The 15,128-nt window shown below is 39.2% G+C and overlaps 1 protein-coding gene and 1 long non-coding RNA gene across 9 annotated transcripts in view; one reads left to right on the top strand and one right to left on the bottom strand.

Moving 5' to 3' along the window:
* Positions 1-1,151, top strand: part of LOC105726193 (uncharacterized) — a 38,329-nt gene extending 37,178 nt beyond the window's left edge. For both annotated transcript variants that reach the window (XR_001109461.3, XR_001109460.3), the window contains one exon: positions 23-1,151. This is a non-coding gene — a long non-coding RNA (uncharacterized LOC105726193). The remainder of the gene's footprint in view (positions 1-22) is intronic.
* FRY (FRY microtubule binding protein) overlaps positions 1-15,128 on the bottom strand; it is a 455,382-nt gene that overhangs the window by 53,671 nt on the left and 386,583 nt on the right. For all 7 annotated transcript variants that reach the window (XM_064361739.1, XM_064361738.1, XM_012465518.3 and 4 more), the window contains 7 exons: positions 14,769-14,863; positions 12,625-13,232; positions 11,610-11,707; positions 11,077-11,247; positions 7,177-7,317; positions 4,143-4,322; positions 1,970-2,131 (listed from right to left, as the gene is read on the bottom strand). In XM_064361739.1, coding sequence (XP_064217809.1) covers positions 1,970-2,131; positions 4,143-4,322; positions 7,177-7,317; positions 11,077-11,247; positions 11,610-11,707; positions 12,625-13,232; positions 14,769-14,863 — 1,455 coding nt within the window. The remainder of the gene's footprint in view (positions 1-1,969; positions 2,132-4,142; positions 4,323-7,176; positions 7,318-11,076; positions 11,248-11,609; positions 11,708-12,624; positions 13,233-14,768; positions 14,864-15,128) is intronic.

Below are 15,128 nucleotides of genomic sequence, written 5' to 3'. Positions count from 1 at the left end.
TGTCTTTTTCCTTTTTTTAAAGGTGACTACTGGACAATGTAAAATGAAGCTCACATGATGTTTCTGCTGGACAGTGGTGATCTAAATTATCCCAAGGGGTGTGTATGTGAAAATCAATCCCTAGGTTCTTCAAGGAGATCTATCACTTCCTTTGATAATCTTTTCTTATATGTTATAACTTTCAGCATTAGCAAGGCTTTCCTTACACTTAAATTAACTCTATTAAGTTACAGCACCAGTCTCTTTTTCTCAAATAGAAGAATACTTTCTGTAGAATGAAAAAATTCATTTATTTTAAGCCATATTAAATCTTTCTTAGTTTCTTCTTCTGCTGGTTAAACAGATTCAGCTCCTTTTCTTCATAAACCTATTTTCCAGCCCCATAAGCATGGGATTCTTCTATAAACCATTACATTTTCCAGTGACAGATAACCCAGGTCTCAGAATGATGGGTGAGTTGATAATTTTTAAAGCAATCTTCCTAATCTCTTTAAAATGATTTCCCCCCTTTAATCTGATTTAAAGTTTGTTATTCAGTAACTGCTAGGAGGCCAATGCTACTCTTAGATTTTTCTTCTTAACGGAACTCAATTCACTGCATCCTTCTTTCCAAATTATAGAGGGGACAGACACTCAAATGGTGTCTGCTCAAGGTTAGAGACAGGAGGACTTTGAGGTTGAGGGATGGCAGAAGACTTGCTAAACGATTTTCCTGAATCTTAGTGGTCATTTTACAATTCTGGGAAGGAGTCAATGTAGAGGGACATGGAATTGGCTTTATGTTTTTCTTCTCTCTTCCAACGAAGTTTTCAGCTGAACACTCACTGAGAACCTGTTCTGTTGCAGCTGGCACTGACCTTTGAGAGAGAAGGTAAGTCCTGCTGGGCACCCACTTTGTCCTTCCCAGCACCCACTTCACCTTCTTCTGGTAACACTGTCTCTCTTTTTATCTTGGAAAGGCTCCATTCGCACCAAGTGGGGCTATGCCTCCCTCACTTACCCTGCAAGAACTCTTTTCTAGAATTGCTATGGATGTCAAAAGGGGAAAGGCCTCTGTCACTCTGAAATCATCAGAGCCAAAGATCATGTAAACCTAGAGTTGCCAGAGGTCATCTGGGCCTCTCATAGAAAAAGCCTGCCTGAGAATGAAGTCAACAGAGGGGAAAACAAGGGGCGAGATGTTGGGAAGGGAAGGTGGGGACATGAGAACGAGACAGTCTAAGAATCTGGTTTCTGACACTTATGTACTAGGAGCCAACTGTGCTTGAAGCCAAGATGGGTAAGTTAGTAAGTTCCTTTACCACATAAGGTAGTTTTTCAATGGATTTGTCACAAGTAAACAAAGGCTCTTGAATAATGCAGAAGTGTTACTTGACAGGAAGCCCAATGGTATCTGCTATGAGGCAGTCACCACAGAGTGAATACAATCCTATGCTGTGATGACAGAGAATCTGGCAGCAGTAGCCCTGCCCCTCCCCATCTGCATGGCTCAGCCTGTGCATGGTCACTATGGCTGAGGTGCCTGCTTTGTGGACAGCAGCCAGGGTGGTCCTTGGGTGTGCAGCCCTAACAACGCTTTGGGTGTCCAAGTGCTATAGAATCGGTTGGGTGAACTAAGGATGTGTTGTTTGGACTTATTTAGGAGAGTGGCAGAGGGGCAGAATTTCTTTAAATGTCTGAAGGGCTGCCATGTGAAAGAGAGACCAGATTTTTATTTTATTTTCTAGACCTTAAGAGAACTAGAACCAATGGATAGAAGCAACAAAGAGTCAGACTTCAACTCAAGGTAATGAACTGTTCAAAGAGAAAATGGGTTCCTTGGAATGTCACAAGACCCCATACCTAGAAGTGTGGAGACCTATATGGGCAACCTTGGGATGGGGAAAGGAGGATTCCCTTGTGACACAGCCATCTGGATTCAATAGGTCCCTAAACTCCCTCCCAGGCCTGTGGGTCTAGGATTGCATACCTGAGAATACTGGGGCCTTTTCCAGCTCACAGGAACGAGGACATTGGAGTTGGAGCCTGAAGAAGTGGAAGATGTGCTCCGGGTGACAGCCATGGCCCTGGGCTTCCCGTCACGCCCAGAAGAATTCTGCAGCTCATCATACCGCCTCCCTATGATTGGAGTCTTGAGAATAAAGAAGACAAAAGCACATTCTTCTGTCTTAATAGTTCTGTGATATATGAAACACCTCTCCCCAGAAGCAACCAAGAATGGCTTATTTGATTAAGAATAAGATTAGAGAAGTTCAGTGTTGTTATAAATGGGCTCATTTTCTCAATACTCCAGTATACATTATGAATCATTTTGCATCTTCAACATTTTCTCCCCTCTTCAGCAGCAGAAAAATGCAACTGCTTGTTCTTTAATATGCCTTAGTAACCACTGATAAAGAGAAGCAAAATGTGCAGGAAACTAGTTAGTTTTTGATTGTTTAAACTTGAAAAAATTTCTTATAGTTAGAACAAGAGACCAAAATTCCTTTCCTTCTCCCAACTTTTAATCATCAACCTTTATATACTCTCAATTATTTAAAAATATATTTAACTTATTTATATCTTTTCAATTATTCAAATGACTGAGGTCAGGGCCAGGTACTCGGGCAGCACTTGAGAAATCTCATTTCCCAAGAGCCCTAGAGTGGGATGGCTGTGTGAGCAGCACTTTGCAAACTTTAGCTCTGAGCCGGTCTCCTTCGCAGACACCAGGCTCATGGGCCTGACCTTGGCAGTGGCAGAAAGTCAATTTCATGGCTGGCTCTTGAGACCCATCATTCTGCAGCAGTTTTGGGTCTCCAGGGCATGCTGCTAACTGGCTGCATGTTTTTTTGTATCTCTTTGGGACACAATAAACGCAAATCGCAGAGTAAAAATAGCTTTTTCCCTTAGCCATGTTTAAAAAAATGTGAAACAGACAAGGATTAAATTGAAACCTTAATGTTATTTACATATTAAATATAGATGCAGGTGTCACAATGGCAGCCAATAGTATCTCATCCTGAAAACTGAAATGATGAAAGGTCAGTGAGGACCACTGTATAAAAATCAAACTTGGATATGACCTACATAATAGTGCAAGTAAGTTCCATATAAGCAAACCAGTTATATTTCTTTACTTTTCTCTTAAAAATATACTTTAAGTTCTGGGATACATGTGCAGAATGTGCAGGTTTGTTCCACAGATATACATGTGCCATGGTGGTTTGCTGCACCCGTCAACCTGTCATCTACATTAGGTATTTCTCCTAATGCTCTCCCTCTGCTTGCCCCGCACTCCTGGACAGGCCCCGGTGTGTGACGTTCCCCTCCCTGTGTCCATGTGTTCTCATCTTTCAGCTCCCACTTATGAGTAAGAAAATGCAGTGTTTGACACTAGGTTTATTTCTTAGTGAATTTACTCATTCAGCAGTGTTTGGAAATGTTTATTAGTGATCTATTATGCACCAGATGTTGTACCAGGCCCTGGTCATAAACATGAACAGAGTGCAGTTTCTGCTTTGGGGGTTCATAAGTCATGGAGTAAGAGATGTGAAAGCATAGTGTATTGAAGCAGGCCTCCCAAATGTTTGTTCATAAACTACCTGGTAAACAGGATCACTTCCTGTCCTTTCTTTTCTTTCTGACTCCTTAGCTTGGGTCCCTAGTCTCTTGCTCCTCTGTCTCCCTCCCCTGCCCACTTCAAGACAAGAATTTAGTTTTACTTGTTTAAAAAATAGTGTGGGTTGGGGAAGCAACCGTAAAAGTGAAGTCTGTATTCCTGTAAATTTTGGTGATTGCTGAACTGGCTGTCGTTCAGGGAGAAACGTTGTGTATATAAAGACATGACCATTGTGAGGTAAAGAATGAGTGAAGGTCATGGTTTAAAATGCTTACGATCATTCCATTTTTAAATATCTCTTTTTAAAATCATTTTTTACATAACTGAGGCCAGTTTCTATTTTTAAAAGCTGCCAACTGAGAGTCCCAGTGAATATGATACTCAATGGATTCTTAAAAAAGCAGAACCTAATTTAGTCCTTACAAATCTTCACTTGAAATAACTGTCAAATAAGTCTTCTTTTTTCTAGGCAACTACTTTTGACTTCTGCTACTACAAATTCATGCTAAAGTTCACAGAAACAGTTAACATAGCTAAGTACCTCTGAAATATCGAAGTGGAAGTCCAGGGTCTTCCCAGGTAATTCCTTGGAAGCACTAGTCCACACTCGATGTATTTCTATTTTTGAGAGGTCACTGTGCTGGTACGAAGGTAAAACGAGGCTGGCTGACCGAGACACTACCAGCTTCAAGATATTCAGAGCTTCTCTCCAGTGAACACTCTGCAGGAAATAAAACATTCAACAGTTAAAAAGAATTTCATTTTTTAAAAGCTAATGTAAGTCAAAATGACCAGTGAGAAGCTAGTGATCAGTCAGAATTCACTGACTTGAAACAGTGCAGGAGGTTCCATGATAAGTAAAAGGCAAATGACATAAAAAGGTAATGCATATATAAAAAGAGCTACATTTAGGAAACACGCAAATAAAAAAAGACCAATTTTGTCCATTTCAACTAAATTAAATTCTTACTAATGAGGTATCATTATTGGTAAGGAGGCACCTCCTTCATTTGGAAAAAAAAGCTCCCAGTGCATTTTATGCCACTGACTGTTCAATTCATTCTTTCTGAAAGTTCTCCCCACCTTTGGTTTCCAGTCTTCTTGGTCCTTCTCCTAGTTCGCAGGCTCCTCCTGCTCTGTTTGCTTCCTGGGTGCCTGGATCTCTGCCTTCAGCCCTCTTTTCTTCTCACTTCTTGTCTTCCTCATTGCTTAACTCAAGAATCTGGAAGCCCTTCTTAACCCTTTCTTTCCCTCCCTCCTGGTAATCTGTTCCCTCCTCTGCATTCCTGCTGGCATTGGTTCAGTGGCACCCTCTGAGGCCTTGCCTGGACTATCTCAATGGCCCCTTACTGGTGTCCTGGCTTGCAGCCCTTAAGAGCATCAGATCCAGCTAGAGTGATCTTCCTAGAACTCTTCAGACCAAGCCACTTCCCTGACTCAACTCCTTCACAGACTCCCTCTGGTGGACAGGGTGGAGTCCATATAGAGCATGGCCTGCAGGGGTCATCTCCCCTAGGCTGCTGCTAGAGTTCCCCAAACTTGGCAAGCTCTCTCAGCCTCTGTGTCTTTACTCATGCTATGCCCTCATCCTCGAATACCTTTCACCTCCTTATTGGCATGTCAAATTCCTATTCTGCATTTAAGACTTAGTTTTACCATCTTTGTTTCTCTGACAACCTCCAATCCGAGTGAGTGCTGCTCCCACAAAAGTATTAGAACATAGATAAATGAACTTGATAAAAGGTATTATTATTATTATTTTGCCTGGACTTTGCAGTCAAAGCACATGAAATAAAACATCTATTAGATTCTGTGCAAGGGAGGCCATAGTTTAAATGTGAAATAAGCTACTATTTGAGGTAAGATACAAAATACCAGAGGTGGCCAACAGCCCTAAGACAAAATGGACAGACTAATAAACAACAACATGGGGCACACATTCGTAGAAAGATGTGAACTGACCACCTGTCTCCTGTGGGTGACGTGAGAAACTATTAACTGACTGCCTACCCTATGTGTGGGGCAAGTACTATGGAGCAATGTCACTTGCAAAATGCTTGGAAGTCACTTTTAGCATTAAGTAATTTCTGTAAATAACTTGATTGGTGAAGTAAAGATGGAAAGGAATATCTAAAATTTATACTGTTTATCTTCATCAATGAGCTTAACCAGAGAGAACCAAGCATTTGCCCTTGAATCCTACAAGTTACCAAGTACACTCCAGAGAAGAAATAGAGGGAGAAATAAAATGTAGAGAAAAAGATGTCTCTACTCTTGAGCTAGGCGCTCTCCACTTAACCCCACGGTGGTCCTGCACTACTCTCATGGCCCAGAGCCTCCCTGCTTTAGTCTGTGGTCATGTGCTTTATGTTTTAGATTAACTTCCAGGCTTTAGAAACTTGCTCTAGTGTATTTGATCTATCTTCCTATCTATTTATATTCCTATCTTTCTATCTATCATTTTGTTGCCCAGGCTGGAGTGCAGTGGTGTGATCATGGTTCACTATAACTTCAACCTCCTGGGCTCAAGGGAAACTCTCTCCTCAGGCTCCTAAGTAGCTGGGACTGCAGGTGTGCATCGCCACACCTTGCTAATATTTTTACTTTTTATTTTCGTAGAGATGGGGTGTCACTTTGTTGCCCAGGCTGGCCTTGAACTCCTGGCCTCAAGTGATCCTCTTGCCTCAGCCTCCCAAAGTGCTGGGATTACAGGTTGACTCTCTGTGCCTGGCCTTGATATTTATTTTTATTTTCATTAAAATAAATTTTGTTTCTGGTCATCTCAGAGTACAGCTTTAAAGAACCAATCTGTAGGTGTTTGGAGATGTCTACCAAGTATCCTGTCAGGAAGGCTGCCTGGCACAATAAAACAAAAACACTGGCTTTGGATCCAAATACCAGCTCCAGCCTTTACTAACTGAAGTCTTGGGGCCAATCTCTTGGTTTTAAAAATATTTATAAAAACTGTTTATTATGGAAATATTAAAATATACACAGAAACAGAGAGACTAGCCTAATGCTTTGTACTCTTCATCAATTATTCACATTTTGTCATCTTGTTTTATTTATCCCCTCAAACAAACTTTTTTTGTTTGTTTGTAGGAGTATTTTCAAGTACATTTACACAAGTTTCTTAACCACCTTTCAACTGTAAAGTGACAATTTTAGCCTCTGAATAACCCTTCACATGTTGAGACACTGGGCCTCGAACCTGGCACACATGAAAGTTCCTACAGTTCTTTGTCCCCTCTCCTCTGAAACAAGACATAAAAAACAAGATTCTGCCTCTACCCTCCAAGTCAGGTGTGTGCTTTCAATACTCGGCCTGTAGCCCCAAGAGGCAGAAATATGTCTTTTGAAGGCACTGGAATGTGCCAGGGTCTTGTGCTCTCATTCTCTTTGGAATCGCACTCAGGATGTGGTCAACTCCCACTCTTAACTGCCCTGGCTGTGTCATGGATGTCAAGGAATGAATGAGTGGCCTGGCACCCAGACAGTTTTGTAGCCAAGCTACAGGGAAAGGCTCTGTCTTTCTGGAATGACTGGTTGCTTAGTGAAGTTATCCAAGTACTCACCTGCACATATTTTTCAATTGTCTTCAGAACTTCCACATTAAACTGTTTGACAGGAACGACAGAAAGGTCCATGTAGCTGAGAAGACTGTAGATCACCTGGAGCAGGGGCTGCTGCACACTAGGGAGGCCCTTCTCCAGCAGCTGTGGGGGCAAAGTGCAGCTGGAGTCAGTCACACACCAGATCTTCATACGGAAGGACCAGCGTTTTCCAACACATTTAGAATGCACATTTCCTTTGTAATTTTTATTTTTTAGGGGATGGGGTCTTGTTATGTTGCCCAGGCTAGTCCCAAACTCCTGGCCTCAAGAGATCTTCCTGCCTCAGCTGCCAAGTATCTGGGATTATAGGCAAGAGCCACCATGCCTGGCTTGACTGTACATTGCTTTAGGAGGGGAAATAAAATCCTAACTATAAAGAAATGAAGATATTATCAAAATAGACTATATCATGTGTGGAGGTATGAATATGTAAGTATAAAATTCACATGATGAAATATTAAAAACACCTCAAAAAGAAAGCATCAAACACCAATGATCAAAAATTACAAATTTGAACAAAAGATACAATCTGTCAGTTACCAAATTGGCAAAGATTAGAAATGGATAATATTCAGTATTGATGGGGAGATAAAGAAATGGGTATTCTTACATATCAGTAGGAATGTAAATTGGATAATGTGGCAAATGAGATCAAGAGCAAGGAAGAAGATCCATAATCTTTTGACATAGTAATTGTACTTTAAGGAATGTTTCTCAAACCAGAGATAGAGGCTAAGATTTACGTATGAGATTTTATTATGGCATTATTTATAATGGCAAAAAACATACATAAAACAGGAAAGCTTTGTAAGCAATTCAAATATCAAACACTAGGGAAATGGATATACAGGTTAACAGCAACCTGTATAATGAAACATCATGCAGTTAACAGAATGACATTTTTAAAGACAGTGGAGGATATCAGATAATATTTAGTGGGAAGTGAAGGATATATAATTGTCTGTTTAATAGATCATGCCAATATTGACATGAATGTGTATGTTATACAGAAATAACATTGGAAAGAAATTTAAAAATGTTAACATTGTTTCTCTATAATTTTGGGTGATTTTTCTTTTCTTTTAAAAAATTTTCCTGCATCTTCCAAATTTTCTGTTATGAACATATACTGCTTTTATGATCATAAAAAAAATCAGTGATATTGTCCAAAAGGAAAGCAAACTAAGGAAAAAATATATGTGACGGACATCATGATAAACATTTACTGTTTAAAATAAAAAGTTGATAAGAGATGATCCAAGTAAATGTTGAAATTCCACAGTATTTACAGAGTGGTTAAAACATGAGGAAACAGCTGGGTATGGTGGCTCACACCTTTAATCCCTGCACATTGGAAGGCTGAGGTGGGTGGATCACCTGAGGTCAGGAGTTTGAAACCAGCCTAGCCAACATGGTAAAACCCAATCTCTACTAAATATACAAAAATTAGCTGGGTGTGGTGGCTGGTGCCTGTAATCTCAGCTATTCAGGAGGCTGAGGCAGGAGAATCATGTGAACCCAGGAAGTGGAAGTTGCAGTGAGCCAAAGTCACGTCACTGCACTCCAGCCTAAGGGATAAGAGCAAGACTCTGTCTCAAAACAAAACAAAAAACATGAAGAAATAATTATATAAATCTATAATGTGGAAAAATGAATATCTTTACTAGAAAGAAAATACCAAAAATAATTCAAAATTATTAACAAAAAGTATTAAACTAAAAAATGAATACATGGAATGATAAAATTTAGTAGGGATACAGGAAAACAAGAATATTTATATATTGTTTATAGTATTACAAATTGGGGGGTGTTTATGAAGACCAACTTCTCGAATATGTTAAAGAACTAAATAACATACCCACATACCCACATACCCACATACCCATGCCACAGGACTGAATAATGCGACTTCAGGAAATGTAGAGTCATTTGATATTATGTGATAAAATGATTTTGATAACATCTATTATTATTTGGTCAAATTTCAAGTATCACTTGATAAAGGTCTACATAACAGGACCATTGGCAATGGAAAAAATTATGAACATTAGCAACCAAAGGGAGATGATTAAGCAAACTGTGTTGTCTTCAGGGTTCACCCATGTGGAAGCATGCATCAGAATTCCCTCCTGAATAATATTCCCTTGTATGTATATGCTACATACCATTTGCATTTTTGAAACTTCTTATGATTAGTGAGCCAAACAGATGTTACCGCCTTACTATCTACCTTCACCTTATTTTAAAGGAGGCATGGTCTGCCTTTGTAAGCAGAGCAAATCAGTTCTCCCAATACTACTTCTGTGCTGAGGTATGTGTGTGCTTGCTTAGTAACTCTGGTAGGGACAGGTATGACCAGGTGACTATTAAAACCAGCAGGGTGGTACTTATGAGGGGTTTCTTAAAATGTCAGAGATGTGGAAAGAGCAAGTGAATCCTGGGTTGCTGATAGTCTGAACACAGTCCACACATTGCTGATCTGTATTGCAAGTCAAAATCCTGCAGGATCAACTATAAATGTTGATGGATGATGGGGCATCTCTCCTCTGCTAGGTAGATGCTTTCAGGCTTGTGGAGCCTCTGAGAAAATGGCTGATTTTTAACCTATCTGGCATCTGGATTTATGATATAAATGAAAAAAAACTAGGATAGATTGTCCTCATCTCTTCTGAAAGGTGCTAGTGATAGCTATGAATGCACATCACAGAAAAAAAAGCAACAAGGTAGCTACCAGTCAATTGCCTTATAGATTTCCTGACCTTGTGTAATAAACTTGTTGGGGACTGGAGACGCTAAACAGAATACATTTCATCTCTTGCCCACCAATATTCAAAGTATTTCTAGCACCAATGTATACAAAAGTCAGTGTAGGGGTTTGTAATGAATACACTAGAAACACATTGGTATGATGACAAACTGCCATTCCAGTTTTAAAAACAAACATAAGGCTGGGTGCAGTGGCTCATGCCTGTAATCCCAGCACTTTGGGAGGCCGAGGCGGGCGGATCACAAGATCAAGAGATCGAGACCATACTGGTCAACATGGTGAAACCCCGTCTCTACTAAGAATACAAAAATTAGCTGGGCGTGGTAGTGCACAGCTGTAGTCTCAGCTAATTGGGAGGCTGAGACAGGAGAATTGCTTGAACCAGGGAGGCGGACATTGTGGTGAGCAGAGATCACACCATTGCACTCCAGCCTGGGCAACAAGAGTGAAACTCTGTCTCAAAAATAAATAAATAAACAAATAAAAGGTGAGAATAAAGTTTATTTCAGAATGTATGCTTTGATAGTTAGATCACAGCAAACAACGATTAAACGTATCAAACCACACAGTAACTCCTTAAATAAGATTTGGATACCTAGAGTAATTAGGATAAAATTTTCTGATCTCTGCCATGTGGTGACAGGTATTACCATAATAAACAGAAGGAGTTTAAGCTTTGGAGGCAGCAATATCTAGGTTTAAAGGCTGACTCTGTTGCTTTAAACTTGTGGAAAATTATTTAACCTAGCTTAGCCTCAGAGCTGTATGATACCAACTGTATCACTGTGCTCTTGTGAGGATTTAAAATGATTCCATTAGCATGTATTATAATATTTAATAGGCATATAATATGTGGAAGAGTATATTGAGTATATTATCAATTCTATGCAAATAATTTACCCTTGGAAGCTATAATAAGTTTTATCCTTCATTTCAAAGCTTACCTTTGGCTGGGAATGGTGGCCCATGCCTGTAATCCTAGCACTTTGGAAGGCCAAGGCAGGAGGACTGCTGGAGCCCAGGAGTTGAGATCAGCCTGGACAACATAATGAGACCCTGTCTCAAATAAATAAATAAATAAATAAAAAGCTTACCTCTGCCAGGTAGGTAACCATATTCAAGGTAATGTCAGCGTATGCTTCGTGAAGGTATCGACAGACCACATTGACCCACGTGGCACAGTCCCTTGTGTAGCTGTGCGTTTTATAAAGAGTCATGACATGAGCAAGATTTGAAAGTTTGGGGTTCTTCTCTTCTAAACAAACCTTTTAAAATAAGAAAATCAATTAGGAATAAAATAGCCGAATGAACAGGAAGAAATGTTAGCAATTTTACTATAAGCTCTGGCAGTCTGGAAAGTAGAATGATACACTTTTTTGGTAATTATAGGAAGTACTTAGCTTGGTTAATATAATTTTCACAAATTTTTCCACCTGCATTCTCAAGAATGAAAGCAAGGAAGACAAATATGCATCAGCCACCCCTATATGTCCATTACTGTTATATTAGTTATTATTTCCAGTTATTGAGAAAATCACTGCCTTCCCTGGGCCTGGTAATCTGTCTGACACTGGGGCTCCCTAAAGGTCTCTACGGATCTGCCTGAGTGTAGAACTGTAACTCATACCTGAGCAATCCTTTCAGCTATATCCTTACAGAACTGATTGGGATTTTCAAAATGTTGAATCAGCTGAGGCAGAAGACACAACACATTCAGTGGAAACCCTATATTAGAGAAAATACAATGGAGATAGCTGAATATAATATATTTTAGCTGTTAACAGTGGGAAGGCATGTTACAGATTTTTATACTGAGGTGATGCAAAAGCAGTCTTTTAAATCAGCCAAAAGATGATCTAACACAAAATCGATGAAAAATGCACAACCACAATGGCACCAGTTACAACAAACAGACACTGAAGTAGATCTGTGATTTTAAGATTCAGTGATTATCTTGCACTGGACTTTTGTTAATAAGGATGGCTGGCCCAGATTTTATTGGCACAGACTGAACTGAGCTGAAGTACACTTTGAAATTTTTATCAAAAAACATATTTTAAGAAAAACTGTTGTGAGAGGACATAGGCCAAGCAATTTAAGTCTTAGTCATGTAATTGAAAAGACTTTAAAATGATAAGAAATGACTTAATCCCTCTGTGCTAAGTTCTAACTTCATGAAATGAATTCTGGGCCACATGCCATGGCTTTAAAATCTGGCTTATTGATTTGGGTTAATTCAAAACAACAGGAAACCAAGAGAATTTTCAAGAAGAACAGAAAAGCAAAGAAAAAATAAAATATTTAGGAGTTAAGAAAAAATGTTTTTTGTTTTTTTTTTTTTCTGTATAAGAGCAATGACTAAACTAATCGTACCTGCAGTTTGATCTGGAAAGCATAAAGAAATCACCAATATCATATAAATAATTTGGCCCCTTTTATGCTATTGCCTTAAAAGTATTTTCTGTAATATAGGTAACTGAGATGTACATTATATAGAATTTTAAAAGAAAAAACAAACTACTCCCAAGGAACCATTTTAAAGCAGGATTGTTAAAAGCAGCAAGTTCATATTATCTTATTGTACCAAATGATGAACACAACCACCACCAGAATTGAGAGAGGGTGAACGAGGCTGGCTTTACCAATAGCATGGGATGCATCCACCATGGATATTTTGGACACTGGTGTCAGCAGACTGAAGAGCTGCAGGGTCAGGTCTGTGGTGGTGATGGATGTGAATCCTTTTAGCAGCAGCTGCTGCAGGCCTGAGAAGTCAGCCCACTTGAGCTGCGCCTGGAGTTTCTCAAGCTTTTCTCGGTTCTCAGCCTTATCGAGCGGCATATGTGCCAGTAGTCTGCTTAATAGCCTTAAGGCCATTAAGTATTCAAACTCAAAATCAGACTCCATCAAGGCTACTGTGACCCAGAAGATGGTGGCCAGAAGGTTGGTGGGATGGTTTATGTGGGATGGGTCCGTGAGACTGTCCTTTAAGGAGGATGAGCTTCTGGTTTTTGAGGAGAGGCCTTGTTGGGTACAAGCTTGAATTCTATCCAGTGTGGCACTTCGAGGTGGGTCGGAGGATCGGTCAATGACACCAAACTTCTTGGGCACAGAAAAGCTTCGTTGATGCCGGCTTCGTTCTGCAGTCGCAGTGTTGCCACTGGTGGTCCCAGCGTTCACGTTTAGCTGTCCTGTGCTCTTTCTGCTTGCTGTTAGTTTACTGCTGGAGCTTAAATCTGGTGAGGAAGAGCTGGGTATAAAAATAAATAAGTTTAATAGGATGCCAACATGTGTCATGAAAAGTTAGTCCTTTCACGTCCACTGAGAAACACTACAGGAGGGAAATTATTCTTTAGAAATGCCACTTTCTATTCATTTATTTTTCCTTATCCTTAAAGCTATAAAAAAGAAAACAAGAAAAACCCTCACCAACAAACAAAAAGCCCAATACTGACTGCTACTTAATGAAAATGTAAAGAAATAATTGGCCTTAAAGGTTACTGATATTTCATTTATTTTTGGCTTGAATTTGGGTAGGAATAATTATGACAAAATGTACCTGATAGGTATAAGCTTTGATATTCTGTTAATTGACTGCTAAGGAGAACAGAAATGGAAATTATGCTGTATCTAGAAAGAAGTCAGTAAATGTTCATGTCAAATAAAATATTTTGTACTTACAAAAATTCATGAAAAATGATTTCTAAGTCTATGATGAAAGGGTGGACTTAGAAATCATTTTTCATGAATGATTCAACATTCTGAGTCAACATTCTTGCTATATTTTTACTGATTTAGATAAATCTTTATATTCATAAAGATAAATATGTGTGATGTTTATAATCACACCAAAATTATCTATCCACAAGAAATGCTCAACTTAAAAATGAAACAAGGCCCAATGGGATACACGATAACATTACTGACTAAATTTCAAGCAAGATGAGCTGAGTTACACAAACAGAATATAGAGTCATGAATAATTTGAAATGAGTTATTAAACACTGGCAGGAGCAAAAAAAAAATACTAAGGTAGGAATTTCTTCAAGTGAAGTCAACATTTTTTCCAATTGTTTTTATGGCAACAGTTCAGAAGAGCTTTGTATATATTCATTTAAAAATAATGCTTAGGCCAGGCGCGGTGGCTCACATCTATAATCCCAGCACTTTGGGAGGCTGAGGCGGGTGGATCACAAGGTCAAGAGATTGAGACCATCCTGGTCAACGTGGTGAAACCCCGTCTCTACTAAACAAACAAAAAATTAGCCGAGCATGGTGGCGCGTGCCTGTAGTCCCAGCTACTTGGGAGGCTGAGGCAGGAGAATTGCTTGAACCCAGGAGGCGGAGGTTGCGGTGAGCCGAGATCACGCCATTGCACTCCAGCCTGGGTAACAAGAGCGAAACTCTGTCTCAAAAAAAAAAAAAATAATAATAATGTTTCGTTTTTGTTTCTCTTTACCAATGTAATAAATAGAATATTACATAAAATTTGAAAAAACAGACAAAAAATGAAATGAAAAATTATTAATATTTGTATCATTTAGAGATAACATGTGCTATCTTACCAATGTTTTAAAATACTTATATAATGTGTGTTTGTGTGTGTGTGTGTGTGTGTGTATTATAACTTCTTTTATACCTTAAGAAATTATTACACATACTTTTTCAGGTCATAAGTATACTTCAAAAACTAGATCTGTTCTTTGTACTTTGCCCAAAGTCCAGCATCTCCCAAATACTCCGTACAGTATACTTGATGTCAAAATGTCATTAAGCTGATTCTCACCGGGACAATACAGTTAGGAGGTCACTGTTCTTCAAGCAGTCAGATAAGTTATCCACCGCCGCCTCCAAGGTAAGGAGCGCTTCCATTACATAACCCTGCCAAAAACGTGAAGATAGCATTGTGTATTGCTTGTAACCACTGTTAACTTCCAGAAGATAAATTTAATTAATGCAAACTTTATTCCAATAATGTTATTGCTGCTTTAATTTATGAAGTCTAAAATAAGCTTTAAGGGCCACTTAGGAAATTCCGATGGCTTAGGAGTTAGTAGATAATCATAAAAATTTATTTTCCTAGGTCTAAGAGCCTCAACAGTTCACTTTCATTTGAAATCTAACAGTGAGGGGCAAGCATGACCCT

The sequence above is a fragment of the Aotus nancymaae genome, unplaced genomic scaffold (genome assembly GCF_030222135.1).
Source record: "Aotus nancymaae isolate 86718 unplaced genomic scaffold, 86718_ANA_hifiasm-v0.15.2.pri h1tg000043l, whole genome shotgun sequence".
Taxonomy (NCBI): domain Eukaryota; kingdom Metazoa; phylum Chordata; class Mammalia; order Primates; family Aotidae; genus Aotus; species Aotus nancymaae.
This window is presented reverse-complemented; position numbering and strand designations above follow the sequence as displayed.